Raw genomic sequence first — 23,527 nt, 5'->3', positions numbered from 1 at the left:
CTACTCTTTTCCAGACACATTGTACTAGTAAGCCTATATGGTAGCTCATAAAAAGTAATCACCCTGATTATTTAAGCACAGTTCACATTATTTTCTTCTCCTTACTTGCCTCTCTTACTAGGATGACAGTGAAAGGGCATTGCACATCTATCTTTTCTTCTTGTTTTTCTCTCTGGATACATAAACCTTATCCACTAAGACTTCATCTCATTAATTTTACCACAGTTTTGGCATCCTTCAAATTGGAGGACAGGAATATAGGGCTTTGTGAAGCACATAAGACACTTTGTCAGTTATAATAAATTTTTTAGAGATTTGTAACATAAATACCTATTTCTTCCTTTTCCCATTAAGACTAGGTGCCTCTATATGTGCTCCCACAGCACCCTTCACTTAACCCGTTAGAACATTTACTGCACATAAAGCAGTTGCCTATTTATGCATGGCTGATCCTCACACAGAATATAAGTTCAGTGAGGGCAGTGTCTGTGGTGTCTGTCTGGTTATCTCAACGTTGCTGACGAGAGTAACTGGCATACAATAGATGCTTAATAACTAGTGGAGGCAAAAAAAGAAGCCTCCAGGAGATTGAGAAGATTATTTTTTAAAAGGCCATGTCTGATTTCCAGACCTATGGTTTTATACACACTTGAAAAGAAAAGACAGCATTTTAAAACAGAGGTGAATGGTGCACTTTTCCCACAGCAATTGCTCTCTGTTCTTGCTGGTTTGTCTGGGTACGGGCTGTCCGTCAGCCTCCTCTAACTCTGGATGAGAAGTGTCTTTTCCTAGATCAAGTGACTCAGGTCTAAGTATGATATGCAATGCACACTGTCAGAAATTTAGCCTCGTCTAGGGTGTTTTGTAAGAAGCACAGATTCTACGTAAATGTTTTTGTCGGCGCTCACTGCCACGATCTTTCAGTTTACCTTACATCTTGGAGCTGTCTTCATTAACACTTAGGGAGCTGGAGTATTGATGCTTTCACACTAATCAATCATTCATTCTGGGTTGCCTTCAAAGGAACGCACATTCTCAGGAACTTCTGTCTCTCCTGAGTAGGCAAACCAGTCTCCAGTATCCCAAGCCAAGCTTTCTGGCAAAGAGGAGCAGGGACAGGTGTTGGAATTCTGTGAAAGCTTATTTGAAGCTGGCCTGCATAACAATTTGATAAAGGGACCTGAGGGAGATGGGTGAAGCACTGACAGTATGTAGTATACTCCCCAACAGACAGACATGTCTTTATGTTACTGCTGTCGTATTAGTGAAAAAAAAAAAAAAAGAGAGAGAACTAAAAACACATCACAACTGAATTGTCCATTTGTCTCTTGAGCTTTTCCTCTTTCTGATGTACTTCTCTATGTTCTAAGGTTCTTATGTTGGGTGAGGTTTTGGTTGTGGAATCAACTGCTCCCTTTTGTCATGGAACGCAACAGGCCTGTTTTGCTGTTAGTGGTAAGTATCTTGGTTTCTGCTAAGTTTGCTTTTCCCAAGGCATTTAGATCTGGAACCACTGATTCCTTCTCACTTATGCTGGCCGTATTCCAATTCTTACAAAACCTGGCAGTTTTCAACATACCTCACTCCCCTGGAGAACGTGGATGTCTTCTTGCTGCTCCCAGCTTCCTGTTTGATACGCCCGAGATATCTGGGTAGCCTACATTTTATCATTTTGTTCTTTCTATCCATTTGGGTCTCATTTTTAGGGCTGTGTTTATGACTATGCTGATTATCCTCCTTTTGCTCCATCCAAATCCATTCTTTACACTTGTCCATCCTGCTCTGTCCTCTGGGAGTCTGACTGATATGGACTGCATTAGCAGACTCTTTTATCCTCTGCAGCAAGGAATGCGGGGAAAGGGAGAGTGAGGACAGGGTATTTATTCCTCCGGCCTTCCCCTGTGGGAGTGCTGTGGGCTGCATCCATCCACCAAGAGTCACACTCAGGTAGAGTTGCTGCCCTCCCCACACAGCTTGCTCTCCTTGCCACTTCAGGCCTACGGGTGGTACCAGCTCCTGCATTATCCCTGTGGTTTTCCTACCTCCTACCTACAATCTTGTAAACTACATGGCTTTGCCCTGGTTTATGGGCCTTAAGCACCTAGTTGGTGAACCAGATGATCAGAGGTTTTCTAAGCCCTCATCTGGCCAGCGCTGGTATACTTACCTACCTCACCAGGCTGTAGGATAGAGGCACAAGGTGAAACAGAAATACAATCGGCAGTTACATATCTCTTTCCCCTGCCTGCCCACACAAAGAATGGCAGAGGCACGCTCTGAATTCAGGAATGTCGTCCTAAGTAGGAAGTGCTGGTGAATATCTTCAGAGCAGGGTCTCTACCCTTTCTCTTCTTGAAGTTATTTATGCTGTGGGAGAGCAGGCTCCTTAAATAACAGCCCCCAAAGAGAGCTAACGTCTCTCTGAATTGCTCTTGCACAGTTATGATAATTGTTCAGAAAAATTTTATTCCTTTATCAAAAAAATGTACCTGAATATCCTGGGCTCACAGATCATGGCACAGTATTAATTAATACAGGAAAACAGAAAATATGAGGGGGAAATAATGCATGAGAATTTGTGTTTTTAACTTTTTTTTAGATACTTCTTTGACTTTAAAAGTGTTTCGTATTAAAGATATTTGATTTATATTTACGGAACTTTGGAAGCAAGTATTTAGCATGTCATTATGTGCATATGTGGTACATGTATTTATATGCTTATCCGTGAAAGGAAATATGGCTTTGTGCAAATAATTCCTGTGAATGGGCAGATTTTCTTTGGTCTAATTGGGTACCTATCTTTCCAGGCCCCAGGAGGATAAAGAGTGGGAGGAATTTCCTTCCTCATTCTTCCTCAAGGGGGAGGAATGCTCCTAACTGCTAGGACTGGGAGACCAAGCTGAGCATATGATGTGCTTCTCCCCTTCTGTAGGGAAGGCCAGTTTCCCCAGGATAAGAGCAAGCTCACCTCCTTCATTTTATTCCCATCTTCTTATCTTTTCTGCCCCTCCCAGGAACTTCTTTACTTTCCTGACAGCTAAGTCAGGCACCAAAATTGTGCTTTTTAAAAAAAAAAAAAAATCCAGCATTTTAATGCATGCTGAACTGGAAGGACTGTTTTTGAATTTCAAACAGTAATATAGCCAAAAATCGTTGCCTATACATATTTTTAGATTTTATAAATGAATAGAGTGATAGACAATAAATTATAAAACGAAAGAAAGGAGTTTTATTTTATACCCTAAGGAACCAAGATAATTACTTTTGTCTCATGTCTTTGCTTGGTTATTGCTTTACGTTCGCTGAAACTCACAGGAGAATGAAAAACACGCTGAGTAGAAGAGTCTTCATGCTAAAAGAGAATGCTATTCTTCTAAAAGTTAACCTTAGAACATTCAAAATTGAAACGGGAAGGAGATTCTCTGAGTACAGAGAAGTTATTGGACCAAGTGACCCAGACTCTTCACTAGAGATTCCTTCTCCTCTTGCCCTTAGGTCTTCTACCTGAGGCCAACAACACTGCCCAGCATGCAGGCCTCACAGGCTGTCCCTGGAAAAAGGGCTGCATAAAAGCCAGGCCATTGACTTTCAAATATTTTTTTTTAATGCTTAATTTACTTTTTTAATATTTATTTTTTCATTTTTGGTGCTGCCGGGTCTTAGTTGGCAGCAGGAAGGATCTTTGTTGCGGCATGCGGGATCTTTTTTTTTTTTAGTTGCAGCATGTGGACTCTTTGTTGCAGCATGCATGCAGAATCTAGTTCCCCGACTAGGGATTGAACCTGGGTCCCCTGCATTGAGAGTGTGGAGTTTTACCCACTGGACACCAGGGAAGTCCCTAGGCCACTGACTTTCAAATGAGGCTTCCAAAATGGTTGTCCTGAAGGTTAGGGAGTACCTGCATTGTATGTATATAGATCTATCATATGGAAAAATTCAGTGACACTTAAGATTCTTTTTTGTCTGTATAATATGTATTAATACATAAGAAAAAATGTACATATATATGTATACACAAACACTTTTGTGGAGAATGTGTCTTACTCATCTTCAGTGTGTGCCCCCCAGGGGTTACTCTCATTCCATCTCCTGTGGAAGAAGCCACCTTCCACCCTCAGTATTTAAAGTCTCGTGTGCATAATGTCTATGTCTTAATGTTCAGACATAGTGGGACACTGACTTCTCCTTCCTCACTGCACTTAGGACTATCTTTCTCAGAGTCGGCTTTTGTTTGAGTATCGACTTCTCCCTTGGGAGACCAGCACTGCCAATGCCTTTAACCTGCAAAAGAAATCCTACTACCTTGCAGAGTTCATTTTCGTTCTCGAAATAAATGAAGGAGCTTGAGTTTGAGCCAGCTCCAAATAGCCATACATCCCATATACTTTGCACTGAATGATATTGGTATATGGCTTCAATTTTTCTGAGGATTAAAGAATTGATTCTTCCCTGAAGCCCACCTAATTTGTAACTACAAATTTCTAATCAGAGTTATAACGTAAACGTTTGGTTACACTGTAGCACGGTGCGCTGGTGAGAGCATAACCTGAGATGCGGCAGGCATGGGTTTGCAGCTCTGCTCTATTTTACTAACCAAGTGTATTTGAGCTAATTATTTCCCTTCCTTAAACCCTGTTTAGTTACCTGTAAAATAGAAATAATACTAGTCTCACAAGGCTGCTACTAATGTTAATGTACATAATTTATGAAATGCATTTTGCATAGTGCTTGAAACTCCTCCCCCCCAACGCCATTTTCTTCCTTTCAAAAGGAAATGTGAGGCTTCATATCCCACATACAATTTAGTGAAACTTGTTCTTGAAAATCTATACACTGCATAGGGATAAAAAAGAGGCCCACTTCCTGAGCTGCACAATGGTGAAGGTAGGTTTTATTAACCCATTTAACAGATGAGGTAACTGGAGTTTAGAGCCTTTAAGCAACTTGCTACTGAGAAATAAAATACTGCCTGCCGTATCAGTAAACAAAGGATGTCACAGTCAACAGTGATTGCAGCCACCACCGGTGAGCTGGTGAGCCCTGAGGGAACTCAGGGAGGAAAAGAATACCTGCCATCCAGCAGCCATCAGACTGCAGCCACTCCCCACGGTGAGCCCTGAGGAAACTCAGGACGTGAAAACACAGGATACTGGTCCCAGATAGCTGAGGTGCATATCAAAGGAATGATTCCAGTGAGCCCAGACTCCTGCATCTTCCCATACATAGAAAAGGGCTGAATTCCTTAACCTGAGATATCTAGTTTTCTTTTGCTAACAATAATCTTTTGTTCCTACCAACTGCCCTTTGTTGCCAAACTCCTATATATCCTGCTCCCCCTTTGCCTCCCCGGAGCAGTTTTCTCAGGCTTACTTGAAATGCTGCCTCCTGGGCTTGACGTCCTCAGTGTGTCCTCCGAATAAAACCTAACTCTCAACTTTTAGGTTGTGAACATTTTTTTAGTTGACACTACTTATATTAATACGTCAGAATAATTGTTGACATAATACATGCTTTTTCTTTCTTATTCCCCTCCCCTCTCACAGGTACAGTTTTGCAATTTTCCTGTCCTTCCCTGGCCTGGCAGAAATCTTAAGGTTTACTCTTTGGAGAGTTTGAACCAGGGGTACCCTGGACCCTGGACACCAGGCACAGCCATGGGCAGGGGACTGAACTGAAAAGACAGGGGTGAAATTTTTGGACTTAATCACCAAACTCTCTGAATGCGGGCAGCATTGTTATTAAGGCCACTCTCTCTCTACTCTTAAATTAGGAGACTGGGGTCTCCTTTCTGGTGAAACTGACCAGCCTATGAGGAAAGACCTATAGATACTGAAGTTAGGGTTTCTCCAATAAAATAGCCCACGTGACCCACTGAAGAGTGAAGTCCTCTAGTTTCCAAGTGTGGCCCAAACCCACTGAGTGTCCTTAGGACACTTAGGATATTCTTAGTTTCAAGAGAACAGCCAAGGATCACCCAGCATTTGAAGAAGGATTATAACATGAATAAAAGAAACTCAGATGAAACAGAGAATGTGATGCTGCCATTGTTGTCTCAAGTAGCAGAAGGTATCTAGAGGTGGGCTGTGAATCCAACCCAGGAAAATGGGACTTGCCATCTTGTCTTGGCCAGTCTCGTGTTTGTGGTGAGCTGGGCAGTTCCCACATGGGCTGACCACAAAGGCACCCTACTGGTTACTGAAGTTACTGGGAAAGAAGGCCCCATAGGAAGCCCTGGAACAGGAATACTGTTCAGGCAGCCCTCTGCTGCGATAAAGGATGAAAACTGAGACACAAGGAATTCTCTGGGGGCTACCTCTTAGCCTCTTTCCAGATTTTTGCATTTGGCAGGCGCTGTCCATCTCCTGTGCCCAAGTCTTCTGGTTGGGCCTTGCTGTGCCATGGTAGGAAAGGGGACAGCATTCACTCTTCTGTTTGCCCTGGGCCAGCTAAATACACTGACTCAGGCTTCTAGTCTGGGAGTTCTCTTTCCAAACGGCTACTGGACCCAGACAGGCCAGCAGCTGGCTGTGTCTGCTAACCTGCATTTTGGTACCAGTGCTCCTGCAGGGTGATGTTGATATCCACTTCCTGGGATAGGTGACATCTTTTAGAGGACTTATTGCCTCAACTTTGAGCTTGGATGTAGAGGAGTGGTATAGGTTGGGAATGATCTTGGAGGAAAGGAGTGAATACAGTGGGAATGCCCTTGGCTTTGGTTTTCCCATCATCGTTCCCCAAGAAAGAGAAATTAGAGACACTGATACTTTTCCCCATTTTATGGTGAAGAAACAGGCAATGTGAGTTTGAGGCTCCCTCCATGAATAATTTAGAAACAGAGAGCATCATAAGAAAAAAAAAGGGTCAGATCTCCCAGCTCTTCCACGTTCTCTTTAACAGGGATCGTGGAGTGGCTGAATAAATCAAGAGCCCAAACAGTACAAGTAATAATGATTTAGATGGGGTTTATAAGAGGTGGGAAGAAAAGCAAAGAAGAAATACAAGCAACAATTTATTTAGCACATACTATGTACCAGGAAGTGTTAGGCACGAACAATATGTAATCAATAACTTTTGGGGATAAGGAGTGAAAGACAGTTCAGAGATGATAACTGTCTTGCCTAAGAACTTTTGAGACTTCTAAGACCTGAAAACATATTGTGCCCCAAAAGTAAGAACTACATAATTAGAAATTTTATTTCCCAAGATAATAAAAACTAACCTGAAGATAAAATAGCTTGTTTCTAGGTTTTTGATTGAAAATTTATGGCGCTGATAATAATTATGGAGGTGATAATATAATAATAACTTTCTTATATTTTTTGTCTTTTCTCTTTTGGTCTCCAAAGGACATGCATGCTTCAGACTAGGGTTTTTCAAACTATGGGCTACAATTCAAACGTGGACCATGGCAGTAAGGAGAACACTTGGGGAAATGCCAACGTCAGCAACAGTGGGAAGCCTACAGCTATGAACTTGACCATCAGATCCAAGGGGTGCATTGGGCCCAATCCCTTAGGGTGGGGCCCCTGTGGAGGCAGTGGGGTGCCTGGAAGCATCCACGTGCTCTGCAGCTGTATATGTGACATGGTGTTACTAAGCGTGGGTATACAGAGCTGTCAGGATGGAATCTCAGGATGGGCAGAGTGAGGACACAATGGCTTCAGGCAGCTAGCTCTGAGCAGAGAGTGTCTGCAGTTCCAGTATTGGGAGTATCTGTGCTAGGAACAAGAGATGATTCTCTAAATAACATGGCATGCTATGGGCCAGGACGGTGGTAATTACAGGGAGGCTTGACCTGGACTGGGTCCTTGCTGGTGGAAGATGCAGAGGCTGGGACTTCACCTGGGCCTGGTGCCAGGCTGCTCTCCCCGAGTAGGTGGAGCCCTGTGGCTTTATGCTGCTCTCTCATTAATGAGGTGAGTGGAGGAGAGGGAGTGCTGTGGAGCCAGACCGCCCATTTAATTGCTGTGGGATCTGGTTTGATTTTTTTAAACACATTGAAGGCCTTCATTTTGTTGTCTGGGATGCAACTGGAGATCCAAACTCATCTAGGATTGCTCCCCCTCATCGTACACTTTGTCCCAGGGATGTTGGCTCTGAGCTCTGATTCATCCCCCAACACGGTTTGTCTCCCTGAGCCTGATCTCTTTCCAAAATGTTTCAATCTCACTGTTAGAATTTCCTTTTAGACCCAGAGGTCTTCTGAAAAAGTTAGGGGATGAATTGCATGACAGAATATTAGAAAGATCATAAATTTTGAAACTTGAAGGCAAAAGACCTCCATCGGGGTTACAGAGGTTATATATGCCCCAGTTTTCTTTTCTGTAAAATAGGAAAATAGTACGTTCTCCCAGAATTGCAAGGATTGATTAAGATACGGTGTTAAGTGGGTTTTAAACTATACAGTGGGGTACAACTGCCAGCTTGTGCTTTAAATGTGGGTTTTGAACTTACAGGGGCAGGGTGATAGCAGATGCAGAAGTTAGGGGCAGGAAAATATGGACTATTTAGTCAGGACTATATTCTTCCTTGGTCATATGAAAGAAGTTCCCTCTAAAGAGAGGGAGTTGGGGGCAGATACTGGAAGGAGGGGATCTAAGGAAGCTATTTTGGGGGAGATATTGAAATTTGAAGTGTATGTTTATGCAAAACTATTAGGCCAGGTACAGAGAGATTACAAACTCAGAGAAAACAGATTGTCTTTGGCTAAGAATTTGATTGCTAGAGTATGACAATCTGAATTAGCTTCCTGGACCTCTTACTTTTGTGAATTCTAGAAAATTACCAACTTCCATAAATTTCAGTTCCTTCATTTGTAAAATTAGTATAATAACAGAAACTATTTCATTAAGAATTAAATGAGGGCTTCTCTGGTGGCTCAGTGCTTAAGAGTCTGTCTGCCAATGCAGGGCACACGGGTTTGAGCCCTGGTCTGGGAAGATCCCACATGCCATGGAGACACTAAGCCCGTGTGCCACAACTACTGAGCCTGTGCTCTAAAGCCCATGAGCCACAACTACTGAGCCTGCGTGCCACAACTACTGAAGCCTGTGTGCCTAGAGCCCATGCTCCGCAACAAGAGAAGCCACCTCTATGAGAAGCTGGCACACTACAATGAAGAGTAGCCCCAGCTCACCGCAACTAGAGAAAGCCCGTGCACAGCAACGAAGACCCAGTGCAGCCATAAATAAATAAATAAATAAATTTTTAAAAAAATTAAATGAGATAAAGTATATAAACACTGAGTACAATGTCTGGCTTCTATTAAGCATCCAAGAAATAACTATTCATATTATTGCTATTAATTTGAAAAAGCTTGACTCAAATATTTACTTGTTATTAGCACATGTCAAAATTTAAGTTTATTTATTAATGAGGCAACTAGTAAGAAGACAAAGAAGCTGTTTCTAAGAACAGCTTACACACACGCACACAATTTTATATAGGAATATATAAAATCAAACACATATATGTAAATAGCTAGGAAAATGATGCTGGAGTAAGACTGCCATGCTAGATATATGACTGATTAATGTCCTACAGGTTAGTAAAACCATATTCCCTTTAGGGTTAACTCCTTTACTAAACTATACAAATTATGATGGCATCAATTTATGCAAAAATCTCACCTTATAAGGCTTATAAATATGCCCGCCCCTTTATCATTTGTGAATTGTTAGTCAAATACACTGTGATAGTCTCCAAGAGTATCAGATTAGGGTCAAGCAGGTATTTTGGAAAATGCTCTCGCTCGATGTCAAAGAATTAGTCAATCATCTACTTACATTTTTTCCATGTTTGGGATACATTTTTCTTTACCATTATTAAAGGAATTTTTGGAAGGGACAACCTAGAAATTATTGAGTAGAAACAAGACAACTGATTATAGGAACTTCTCCTCTCTATCAAACCAACCAGGGTCTTCTTGATTCTGAAATCATGAAGGTGAGACGAAATGAGGCGCGAGACCTGGAGGTTTTGCTACCTGCAACAGTGCTCCCTAACCTTGGTTGCCCTTTGGCATCACCCGAGGAGCTTTAAAAAACTACTGCTGCCAGGGCCCCATCTCAAGCTTCTGATTTAATTGGTTTGGCATTTGGATTTATCGTTAGTTTTTCCCTGGGTCTGAAACTTTTTAGTCCAATACAGCTGGGTCCTCTGCGAATCTGGGGAGAGGTTATTAAAAGCTGAAACAGGAGGCATAAATTGGGGTGAAAGTATTGTTTGTTGATAACTGAGCCTCATTCTAGGCAGAATCTGAAGGCATTAGCTTTAATGGAGTAAAAGCAGTCAAACACCAAGAAGATAACAGAAAATCTTACTTTTTAAAAATATTTATTTGTTTGCGTGGGGTCTTAGTTGCAGCAGGCAGGCTCCTTAGTTGCAGCTCGTCAGCTCCTTAGTTGTGGCATGTGGCCCCCTTAGTTGCAACATGTGGCCTTCTTAGTTGCGGCATGTGAATTCTTAGTTGCGGCATGCATGTGGGATCTAGTTCCCTGACCGGGGATTGAACCCAGGCCCCCTGCATTGGGAGCACAGAGTCTTATCCACTGCACCACCAGGGAAGTCCCAGAAAAACTTCCTTTTTTTAGACACCACATCAATAATATCTGTACTGTGGCCAGGTTGTCCTCAAAAAGAGTTTTCAAAAGGGCTGCACTATTTTATTCATTTCCTATTCACCCCATTGATGAGGGATCCCTACCCATGGTTATGGGGATGGCTGGACACACAACACCCAGCATTGGACAGATGGGTTAACAGAAGTTTACTACTCATGTATACTCACAACCTGGGGTGGGGGGAACACTGCAGGTCATGCAGGTTCACGAGAGGGTTGCACTAGAAACAGAGAGGACATCCAGGGGCTGTGGGAAGCAGCTTCCTAGTATTGAGAGGATGAGGTGCCCCTGGTTCCCAGGGGAGAAGGTAATTGGTTTATCTGAATACCTTCTCAGGCTAACAGGGCACTGAAACTCTAGGATACTCAGGGAGAAGCAGGGACTGTGCCTGGACCCCATGATAAGGGGGGGTTGCTTGGTTGGGAGACCTCATCAGTGGGACTGGAGTTGGGTGGGGAACTCATGGTTAGGCCAGTCGAGGCCCTCCTGGTTTCCCTCAGATGTCAAGGCAACACATAATGTTGGGCCTTATATCAAGTGCACACATTCACAAAAAATCATGTGTCTGCATTTATGCATTAATGTAAAGTTATGCATATATATGTGGGTATATACAGTCATCCCTCAGTATCTGCTGGTTCCAGGACTGGTTCCAGGACGCCCCCCGCCCTGTGGATGCCAAAACTCGGGGATGCTCAAGTCCCTTATATAAAATGGAGTAGTACTTGCATATAACCTACACACATCCTCCCATATACTCGTATATTTTAAATCATCTCAAGATTGCTTATAATACCTAATACAACGTGAATACTATGTAAATAGTTGTAAATACAATGTAAATGTTATGTAAATAGTTGGTGGTATGAGGCAAATTCAAGTTAACTTTTTGGAACTTTCTGGAATTTTTTCTTTTTTGAATATTTTCAATCTCTGGTTGAATCCGCAAATGCAGAACCTGAGGATACAGAGAGCTAACTTTGTGTATTAACAACGAAATAAAAAGATTAAAAATAAAAAGATGTAGCTCTCTGATTATCCATGCCAAATAGCTTGTTTTGCTTTGCATATGGTAACTAACTACTAAGTGACAGGTGTTTTTTTTTTTTAAACATCTTTATTGGAGTATAATTGCTTTACAATGGTGTGTTAGTTTCTGCTGTATAACAAAGTGAATCAGCTATACATAAACATATATCGCCATATCTCCTCTCTCTTGCGTCTCGCCTCCGCCCTCCCTATCCCACCCCTCTAGGTGATCACAAAGCATCGAGCTGATTTCCCCGTGCTATGCGGCTGCTTCCCACTAGCTATCTATTTTACATTTGGTAGTGTGTATATGTCCATGCCTCTCTCTTACTTCGTCCCAGCTTACCCTTCCCCCTCCCCATGTCCTTAAGTCCATTCTCTACATCTGTGTCTTTATTCCTGTCCTACCCCAGGTTCTTCAGAACCACATTTTTTTTCTTAAATTCCATGTATACGTGTTAGCATACGGTATTTGTTTTTCTCTTTCTGACTTACTTCACTCTGTATGACAGACTCTAGGTCCATCCACCTCACTACAAATAACTCAATTTCGTTTCTTTTCATGGCTGAGTAATATTCCATTGTATGTATGTGCCACATCTTCTTTATCCATTCATCTGTCGATGGATACTGAGGTTGCTTCCATGTCCTGGCTAGTGACAGGCTTTTTGAATCCTTACTGAGAAGTTAAGTTTCAGCTCAATTATCAGTATCTATGATTTGGGGCTGGATGGAAAGGTCAGCAAATAAGAAGACTGTGTTAATTTTCTTTGTTAATTTTGTATTTTGCCTTCATTAAAGAACATTTTAGGGAGAAGAGAAATTTATTGCACATGACTGAGTTTTAGGTGTTTGAGATATTCAAGTGGGGAATGTCTGATAGGCTGTTGATAGGAGAGGGTATAAGTCTGAGCCAGACACATACATTTGGCAGCTATCAATTTTATAGCATGGGTTCATTTTAGCCAGTATGGATTGATTGCATGTTTATCTTCAGAGCTCCCTGAGGCATGGTACTGACCAGTGGCCAAGGCTATGGAATATATCACTAAAGATAAGAGTGTTTTATAACCGTCGGCTCCTGAACCGTTTTAGGGCAGGATGTACCAGCTTGCCAACACTGTCTGGTAATAATAATTGGATTATAATAATTTAATAAAATAATGATAGCAATAATAATACTTGGTTTTGGCAGAGGCTGGGGGGGTCTCAACGGTTCAGGCTGGTCTCATAGGTAGACTATGTCTACAAGACCAGTTCATTATAAAAGGAGCAGACTTGGGACTTCTCGGTACCAAGAAACTTCCCACGTATGCTGGTGGTGATTCAAGACCCAGTGACAAAGTGCATCTTATGTAATCCAGTGGTGGGAGGGCAAGGAAACCCATGCCAAAAATATCTGGACCTCTTTCATTGCATACCCTTCTCGTGCTGTTGCTGTACTTGTGATAAAGCTGTTCTGTGAGTGGAAAACGTTTGAATGTTGTGAGTCCTTTCAACAATTAAATACTTAAAGCAATTAATTCATAATTAACACATCAGTTAATGACATTTAAACCATAGGAGTGGACGGAATTATTCTGGGAAACTGTATGGGACAGGCGGATAAGAAAGGGGAGGTTGGAAATTTGAGAAACTTCATTTAATGATGAGCAGGGAAGGAATACGCCTGGTGTACTGTAGATAACATCATGAGGTAGATAAAGCAGGTTTGATATTCCTGTTTACGGAAGAGGAAATCACAGACTGAAAACCATGTTTACTTTTCCAAGGCCACACAACTAGATCTTTAGACTCCTAAACCTGGTTCCTTCAACTACATCACATTGCATCTTGATTAAAACTAGTCTTTAGAAAAGTTCCCTAGAAAAAGCTTTGAAAAGTACATTTTACAGAGGTTTTGTGGCTTTCCTGACCAGTAGAGATGTTAAAAAATAGCAGCGTCTTCACCATCCTGCAATTAGGATTTCTGAGACATCTCTGTCCAACAAAGAAAGGCTGTTGCTTTCTACAAAATAAGTGAATCTTAATTTTTAGGATTTATTTTTAAAAAATCAATTGAGACATCCCCACCAATGCCTAGAATAACCTCCCCTCCATCAAACTGCCTTTAAATAAGGCCATGCTATGGCCTTGCATTTTTCTCCCTCTGGCACAGTCTTGGAACATGGTGTACCCTTAACACACCTTGAAATCATATATTTTACATTGCTAGTGTTAGTGTAATTTGCTTTTTATAGTAGCATACATATTCCTGAGATAAATGTCACTTAAAAATGGATTCCTATTTTAAGAGCCCCAAACTGTGGGCTATGATGAAACTGAGCTCTGGGCAGCTCCTGACTTGGGAAGACTTTGCAGCTCTTCCTGTCACTGAGTAACTCTCCTTTGCCAGTCCTCAAAATATCAGGAGGTTCCTTCTATTCTGTAAATACCTGGTTTATGGAGGTCACACACCATCTAACATGACTGTCCATTCAGTGTCAACATTAGCATATTTCAAATGTCAAAAATATACTAAAACCACTTGTGTGAAATCTACATTATTTATCTTTTGGAAATGGGTTTACCACATAGCTATTTAGGGAAACTCTTAACAAATTCCTTAATATTTGAAAAAAATAAATGTATCCCTGAACTTAACAATTTTCGAATCTGGACTTTATTCAACCACATTTACACTTCTTTCTGTTGAACTCAGGAAATATTAATGAACAATATGTACGCTTGTCACTGTGTTCAATATTGGGTGTGCAAATTAAACAGTATTTCGACATACCATCTTGCCTTGCAGTAACTTATGATATAGCTGGAGCTGGGGAAATTCAATCCTGAAACAGTGGATGAAAAGTAAAAGGCAGAATTTGACCAAGTGGATAAAAAGAGATATGCAACAATTCGGATCTTAAGATATTTCATTAATTCAAAATTACTTATTAAAATTATGATAACTGCTCCCCACAACCATCCTATATTAGATGTTAATCTCTCTGCTTAGAGACTGGGTCCCTAAGGGGCAAACACTATAATCTTACTAGGCCAGTGAGTGATGTGATCAGGACTCAAGTCATCTGACTACAAAGCCTGCTCAGGGCCAACACACTGGCCTTCTCTGTCACATTTACTAATAACTTCCTCCTCCCTTTGTATTGAAAAGTTTCATCCTTAATCCTTGACTTGTGGTATCTGTGATCACCCCTGTTTACATGATTTCCCAGTGCACATCTTGATGACCTCCTCCTCATGCCCCCATCTCACAAAGCTTTTCCTGACCATCCCTCTTAGATGTACTTTCAGCACTTGACAGGTCTAAATCTAGGTCTTTATTTGCCATCTTTACTTCCTTTTTTCATTGTCCTGGGATTGAAATCTCAGTCACCTTTGATACTTGGTCTTTCCTCCCCACTCTTCTCCTATGATCATTAATTCTAGCCAATTAATCTGTTAATTCCTCCATCACTACAAACACCTGGAGGCTTAAGGAGACCAGGCTGTCCTAAGAGATAACCAAGTCAGGGGCTTCCCTGGTGGCGCAGTGGTTGAGAGTCTGCCTGCCAATGCAGGGGACACGGGTTCGAGCCCTGGTCTGGGAAGATCCCACATGCCGTGGAGCAACTAGGCCCGTGTGCCAGAACTACTGAGCCTGCACGTCTGGAGCCTGTGCTCCACAACAAGAGAGGCCGCGACAGTGAGAAGCCCACGCACCGTGATGAAGAGTGGCCCCCACTCGCCGCAACTAGAGAAAGCCCTCACACAGAAACGAAGACCCAACACAGCCAAAAATAAATAAATAATTAATTTAAAAAAAAAAAACAGAAAAAGAATTCATTGCTAAAAAAAAAAAAAAGAGGTAACCAAGTCTGATTCCTCTGAGTCAAGGAAACGTTCTTGTGCCAAGCAGGATAATAACAGTATCTACTTCATAGGATTTTTAAAAACATTAAGTGAGTTATTATGTGTAAAGCACTTCGCATAGTTTTTGGCACATAGTAAGCACTTAAAGATATAAAATATTAGTACTAGTATTAGTATTCTTGTATTCTATAATCCATTGGATGATATTTTTAAGCATGCCAAATCTGTACTTTGGGTAGATTATTCATTTTCTATAAATGACATAATGTATGTAAAATTACTAGCAGAGTGCTTGGTACACAGGTGTTCAATACATGTTAATTACCCCCAATATAGACTTCCAAGTTCCCTTCTTATTCTAGGACTCTATGTTAAATACACATACCATTTATGTACAGATTTGCATGTTAAGGAGTTGAAAATGTTTAATAAAAGTATACTGAGATTGAATATAATGCAGACCCACATAATTCCTGATATTTGTTTTCTCAGGAGCTAACAGAGGCTATGTCAAACGAAGACCTGTCAGCTGCCATCTTTTCCCTTTGGTCAGGTTCTGTGCCTTTTCTTATGAAACTGTAACTTGCACTTGGCCGCCTCTGGTGGGTAGTGATGGTCAATACACTTGGGGCCAACTTTGTGCCACCAGAAATCTGAGGGTTAATACATGTGCATGAGAGCCATTGTATTGAATTTACACGTGTCACACATGGAAGGACACAAATAGATCATAATTTTAAAAAGACAGAAAAACTGGAAATAAATAAAGTAAAGAAGCACTAGATAGAGATTCAAGTTTAGGAAAGAGGGCAGTTCTGCAACAAAAGGAATACAGTTAAGAATAGTTCTTCCTACACTGCTTCCTGCTCGGGCTTCATCTGCTCTTCAGGGAACATGACTTTAGTGAAGCCCCAGTTGAGAAGATTTTGAAATGTAGTTCCCATGGCAACGGGCTCTGAAGTGACATAAATCCAGAGAAACTTTCCTTGGTTGTTCTATTATCCAAACAAGAATCCTCTAAGCTCCTAGAGAAGTCAACTTTTAATGAAGCTTGGGTCCTCTTTGCTTTCTGTGCCCCAAGGTGCCCCTTTCCTGTGAGGGTCATTTCAGGTTTGTAATAATGATTTATTTTCTTTAACTGTGAGTCGACTACAGTGGGGGTGAGAGTAAGGATTGGAATTTCTTGTAATCACCAAGGCAGTGGCAAATTTCTAAGTGTTAAGATTCATGGTTGAGGCCTCTTGTAATTGAGCTGTGAGCAAAATATATTCCCCGTATGGAGGACTGGCAAGCACCGGGTATGTGCAAGTGTCACACAACACTCACACACAAAACACACACACACATACAAAGGACTGATATAGGGATTATAATTAGCTTGCCAAGTGGAAGACAGACAGCTACCAATGAGATTCTCATTATAAACCCAGTGCATGGTGACTCCAAATGCCTCATTCTGACTCAGTGCATGATGACTCCAAATGCCTCATTCTGACCAAAATGTACCTCTCATCAATTGAGTACTGTCTGAAAGTTCATAATTAGAGATGTGTTTTTTTGGTTAAAGATTTGGTCTTCATTAAAAATAATACCTGGAAGAGGGTGTGGAATGTTTGTGATCTCCCATAAGCTTTAGTCGACTGTTGATGAATCTGTGAGATCTTTCTAGAGAATTGGTTCTGACACAGAATGGAAGGTAAAGAAAGCTTAGGACTGTGAGTTTGGGGAAGAGGGATTTTTACCGAGACTAGAAGTGGGTACAGAAAGAGAAGATTGGAGACTGTAAAGGAAAGCTCACCTGACTTGGTGATTTGGCCTTTGTGGTGTGGTAGAGTGTGGTTATTTGAAAATAAAGCATTGGTTTTGGACAGGAAGTAGGGACAAGGTGAAATAGTCAAGGACCTTGAGCCTGTCTGTGGATTAAGTAGTGTTGGAAAGATGGGCCTTACATAAAATTTTGAAGAAAAAAAAAATTATTTCAGAGCTCCTCTCATTCCTGTCAGCTCTCTTCCTCTTCTACCCTGTATGAGCTCCTCTTGCCCCTTTCAGGTTCATCTACCTCTTAATGAGCTTTTTCTCTTCCTTATTCCTTTCTAAACTATACATATTTTATATTTGTTTTATGTATATTTCTTATAACATTTATAAAGGCTTTTCTATGTGTCCACCTCTTTGCGAAAGTCTTCCATTATTTGGTTTAACTCTCACAACAACCCTGTGAATTATATCATTATCCCCATTCTGCAGATGACGAGATTGAGAATCTGAGATTAATGAACATGTTGTGAGTTGCTGCAAGCCAGGTTCTATGTTCGATTTAAAGATACATTGAATAAACATCGTGCCCATCCTTCATTTTCCTGGAGGGATGTGGATGTTCACAAAGACAAAGATATGTTGGGAGGAGAGCTGCAGCAGATCTCAGGACAAGGCACTACGGGATTTTTTGGCTAATCTCCATTAGGCTGTGACCTGATGATGATTTGAGATCCTACTCCTTCTGGCTTTTTGGCATTTTGATAGAACATACTCCAAACTTTCTGCAAAATGGAATTTCAGGTACTCAATAAATTCATGATTCACATTTAGTTTTCTGCCTGGAATCAAACAGCTTTGGGGGAGGCTGCTTCTCCCAGGTGGAATGAGGAACATTTTGGTCAGACCTGCTCCAAATACTGTTTTAGTACTTGTCTTTGTCTTTGACTTACTTCACTCAGTATGACAATCTCTAGGTCCATCCATGTTGCTGAAAATGGCATTATTTCATTCTTTTTTATGGCTGGGTAATATTCCATTGTATATATGTACTGCATCTTCTTTAACCATCCATCTGTTGATGGAAATTTAGGTTGCTTCCATGTCCTGGCTATTATAAATAGTGCTGCAACAAACATTGCGGCCCATGTATCTTTTCAATTTATGGTTTTCTCTGTATATATGTCCAGGAGTGGAACTGCTGGATCATACGGTAGCTCTATTTTTAGTTTTTTAAGGAATCTCCATACTGTTCTCCATAGTGGCTCTACCAATTTCATGTGCTTTTTGGCCATTCGTATGTCTCCTTTGGAGAAATGTCTATTTAGATCTTCCACCCATTTTTTTGACTGGGTTGCTTTTTTGATATTGAGTTGCATGAGTTGTTTATATATTTTGGAGATTAATCCCTTGTCGGTCACTTTGTTTGCAAATATTTTCTTCCATTATGAGGGCTATCTTTTGGTTTTGTTTATGGTTTCTTTGCTGTGCAAAAGCTTCTAAGTTTAATTAGGTCCCATTTGTTTATTTTTGTTTTCATTACTCTAGGAGGTGGATCGAAATTATGTCAAAGAGTGTTCTATGTTTTCCTCTAAGAGTTTTATAGTGTCTGGCCTTACATTTAGGTCTTTAATCCATTTTGAGTTTATTTTTGTGTATGGTGTTAGGGAGTGTTCTAATTTCATTCGTTTACATGTAGCTGTCCAGTTTTCCCAGCACCGCTTATTGAAGAGATGCATTTTATTTTTAATAAATAATTTTTTCTGGATCTTATTACTTTTTTTGCATATTTAGTCAGATATATTCTATCTTATCTTTTCCAAGAGAATGTCAGAGCCTTGAAGATAAGACTTTATACATTTAGTTATCTCCCACAGGGAGATATTAAATGCAATGGTTAAAAATACCAGATTTGGAGTTAGATGGACCTAGATTTCATATGACCTTCGTAACATTTACTAAAATACTTCATCTCTAAAATTGGAGTGATAAAACTTAGTTCGTAGGATTTGGGGGAGAATTAAAACAAAGCGTTATATGTAAAATGCTTTGGATCCTTGCGTGCTGCGTTCAGCATACAAGTGCTAGGAAAGGAAGACTGCTGGGTATACGTATATAATACGTGCTAAATAAATGGTAAATTATTATTTTTTCATTTCACTGAGTAGCTGTTAACTGAACAATAATGTTTCTAAAACCCCATTCAAATATTATCCAGGGTATAAGCAAAAGTTCCTTCTTTTTAGAGTTAATTTTTAGGGCTGTGGCCCCGGGGGACCTCTGGCTTTCTACTTCTAATCAGGTCCCTAGATCTCTAAAACCAGAATAAAACTGCTCAGTCTCCTGTCACCGCCTGACACTGATTACAGGTGAGGATGCTGTCTCCCTTCTGCAAGCTGGAAAAAGCCTCAGGGCAAAGCTTCAATCAGATATCAAGTTCTTCAGTTCAGAAGGAATTCGAAGGCAGTCCAAGTTCTGATCTCCCAAATAGAACAGGGACTAAAGGGGCCACACTTAGTTCCTTCACCTGTGTTAGCACCAGAGCCATTTGTCTGTCTGAACAATCGAGGGCAAGAGTTGGACCGACAGGGACGGGGCTAAAGCTGCAGACTGAAAGAGGTGAGTGACGACATCCGGGCTGAACTTCTCCTAAGTCCCCACCCTCAGGTAGGAAAGGTTTTGGGAAGGACCACCTTCCTTTTCTGGTCTGTCCAAGTTGACCACGAGGTGGACACTCTACCACAGCTGGGCTGGCTCCATCCTCTCAGAGGACTCTTCCCAGAGACTGACCCCAGTTACTGTAAACTTGAGCAGACACTGGAGTTGGAATGACACAATAAATGGACTGAAGTAAAGATCCGGGAGACTCCTCAGTGCATCCTTGGGTCCCTTCCTCCCAGCAGCAGTGGCCCTCCTCTTGGAGGCAGATCCGTCCCCCGACGGTGCTCCAGAGGCAGAGTCACTAGGGGGTCATGGGAACAGACCCATAGCTTCCAGAAAGGCCTTTCTGCTGAAGTCCAAAATATCCAAGTGTGGATCTAATTCTAAAGAACTGGGAGGTGACAGGGAGGGCAGCAGTGCTCTCTCCCCGTCTCCCTCTAAGTGACTGGATTTTCCCTTGTTCCCACAGAGTGCCTTAAATGAGAACAGTAGCTGAGAACTCTTCTGTGACAGAGTTTATCCTCAAAGGCTTAACCAACCAGCAGGAACTCCAGATCCCCCTCTTCTTCCTGTTTCTAGGTTTCTACGTGGTCACTGTGGTGGGGAACCTGAGCTTGATAACCCTGACTGGACTCAACTCTCACCTGCACACCCCCACATACTTTTTCCTCTATAACTTGTCCTTCATAGATTTCTGCTATTCCACTGTTATCACTCCCAAAATGCTGATGAGTTTTGTCTCAACGAAGAACATCATCTCCTATGCAGGGTGTATGACTCAGCTCTTCTTCTTTACCTTCTTTGCTGTCTCTGAGTCCTTCATCCTGTCAGCGATGGCATATGACTGTTATGTCACCATCTGTAACCCGCTGGTGTACACAGCCACCATGTCTCCCCAGGTCTGCTTACCTATTTTGCTGGGTGTCTACGTGATGGGGTTTGCTAGGGCCATGGCCCACACAGCATGCATGGGGAAACTGACCTTCTGTGCCCATAACCTTGTTGACCACTTCAGGTGTGACATCCTTCCCCATCTTGAGCGCTCTTGCACCAGCACATATGTAAATAAGCCAGTAGTTTTTGTTGTTGTGGGTATTGATATTGGTGTGCCCACAGCTACCATCTTCATTTCTTATGCCCTCATCCTCTCCAGTATCCTCCACCGAGGGCAGGTCCAAAGCCTTCAGCACCTGTAGCTCCCACATAATTGCGGTTTCTCTTTTCTTTGGGTCAGGGGCGTTCATGTACCTCAAACCATCTTCTCTTTTACCCATGAACCTGGGGAAAGTGTCCTCCTTGTTCTATACCATTGTGGTGCCCATACTCAACCCATTAATCTATAGCCTGAGGAATAAGGACATCAAAATTGCCATGAAGAAAACTTTGAGCAAAAAATCATTCTCCTGAGAAAGAGGCAATGCTTAGGAAAGGGACATTTTTCCTTCCATAGATGATTCAAGTTCCACTGGTTACACGGAGGAAATTTTTACTTTTTCTCAAACAAGTTTGTCCTTCCCATTTTAAGAGCCCTTTAAATTAAGATTCTTAAAACTAGAGGATACTCACATTTAGTGGACGTTTAGGATCATTTAGTTAAGTTCTATCATATTTCTGAGAATAGATACAGGCTTATGTACCTTCACCAAGGTTCATTAGTTATGCAATTACTCAGCAGGGGAACTGTGACTAGAATCCAGGCTCTTGATTTCTAATACGATTTCCTTCCATTGCTGTTCACTTTCTTCCTCCCTCAGCCCTGGAAGGTTTCATTTCAAATGTGAGCTGGTCTAGGACATGAAAGTCTGGTTCTGTCTACAGAAATTTCAGGCAACTTTTCAAGGGCTAATTTTAAATATCACATTTTTGCATGAAGGTAGGAGGTATAACATTTTGTTGAGATGGTCTTGGCTAAATGACCAGACAAATTCTTGAAGAATTTTGCAGAGTGTGTGGGGGAAGTGTGCTAGGACCTGGAGAGCAGCACGCATGGTACCTCCTGAGACAGTGATGTGGAGCTTCTGGGACTTGGACTTTAAGGGATTTGGCCAGGCTGGGTGGAAGACCTCAGAGAACATGTTAAAGTTACGAAGGACAGGCTTTGGGAATTATTTCAAACACAATCATTTCCCTGTTTTCAAGTTGTGCTTTTAAAGCAAGAGTAGAGAAGGCTGCCACTCAGGGTGGTCAGCTAAGGATCTGGAGACTATTTCAGAACCACAGAAAACCTAGTGTTGTAAGTCAGTAATCCGGTCAGCACCACACAGCAGCCCGTCACAGAGGAAACGGCCACTGACTGTGACGGTGCCGCTTCTGTTTGCTGTGTGCCTCTCCAGATTAACTTGCTGCCCTTTGTACTTCACTCCAAGCCCCGGGAGGATCCTGTCAATGGGCTCCCCGGCCCCTGGTTTCTGGTTGGGTTGGCATCACCAGACGAAATCAGAAGGTGAGAGGAGCATGATATTTGCGATATTTATTTCCTGGAATTCCTTCCAGCTGGGCTACAGTGTCAGGAACTGAATGCCCTGTTTCCTACCTGGTTACAGTAAATGCTCCCTCCTTTGTCTCTTCATGCCAAGGGGTGGCAATGTCTCCTGGCTGTTGCTAGTCTTGGGAGCGCGATCATCCCTTTGTGGTTTCTCTCAATCACCTTTCTCTTTAAACCCCTACAAATAGTTCCCTTGTTATCTTTCTCAATCATTTTGTTTCAGTGGATCGTCTGTTTTCTGCGGGGACCCTAGCTGACACAACTTGCAGTAAAGGGTGGAAGAGTTGCACAGCTTAAGTTTGTAGACCCACAGCCTAACGGTACTATGTAAAGGGAGGCAGGGTTGCCTTTTGTTTTAAAAGAAAATTGTAAGTGGTAAATATTTTTTTGGTGAAGCAACAATATGTGAAATGCTGTGAAAATAGTTTTGATTTATGAGAGTCTCTTTAGGAAAAGTCTCTTCTATTTGGAAAAACAAAGTGTGGATGGATATACAGTTTTGCCCTTTGGACTGTACAGATCAATAAGGGTGAGTTCAAAAGAATGAGAGTGGAGTGAGAGAACTGTGCTTTAGACAGCATAGAAAAGACGGATGGACAGTATGGAATCTGGATGACTGGGACGGGGAGGAGAGTAGCATAAAGACCTAGAAAAAGTATAGACTAGGGAATTGGAGGGTAGAATCAAATTTGAACCCTCGCTTTTACTCAGTAGCTATGTGACCTTCACCAAGTTACCTGATGTCTCTGAGCAAATGTTTTCACAGGATTATTAAGAAAATTAAATGGCAAGTGCTCAGCAAATTTAATCTCCATTCCTGCTGGATCTTCTCCTCCTAGTGTCAGCACTTCCACTAATTTATTGTGTGACCTTGGGACAACTGCTTCATCTTTCTGGGCTCATGCTTGCTTATATGAAAAATGATTATGCTCTATCATTATTTCTACAATCTATTTACTATATATGTTTATTTGTATATTAAATGGGCAGTACATGTTCATGATAATTAAAATTATTACCAAAAAATAATCAGTGAAAGGACGTCCACTTCACTCCAATTTTCTGGTCCTTTTGTACCCTCCCTCGGGTCCATCACTGTTGCTTATTATATATTTATAGA

At 41.5% G+C, this 23,527-nt stretch overlaps 1 protein-coding gene across 1 annotated transcript; it reads left to right on the top strand.

Moving 5' to 3' along the window:
• Positions 1–20,398: 20,398 nt before the first annotated feature.
• Positions 20,399–21,329, top strand: LOC115841444 (olfactory receptor 8B8-like). The gene is given in 2 exon segments (XM_030835399.2): positions 20,399–21,084; positions 21,086–21,329. Coding segments are annotated over 2 exon segments (927 nt in total). The 5' UTR covers positions 20,399–20,401.
• The last annotated feature ends 2,198 nt before the right edge of the window (positions 21,330–23,527 follow it).

The sequence above is a fragment of the Globicephala melas genome, chromosome 8, assembly GCF_963455315.2.
Source record: "Globicephala melas chromosome 8, mGloMel1.2, whole genome shotgun sequence".
Lineage (NCBI taxonomy): Eukaryota > Metazoa > Chordata > Mammalia > Artiodactyla > Delphinidae > Globicephala > Globicephala melas.
The sequence above is the reverse complement of the archived record's forward strand: the minus strand, read 5'-3'. Positions and strand labels throughout refer to the sequence as shown.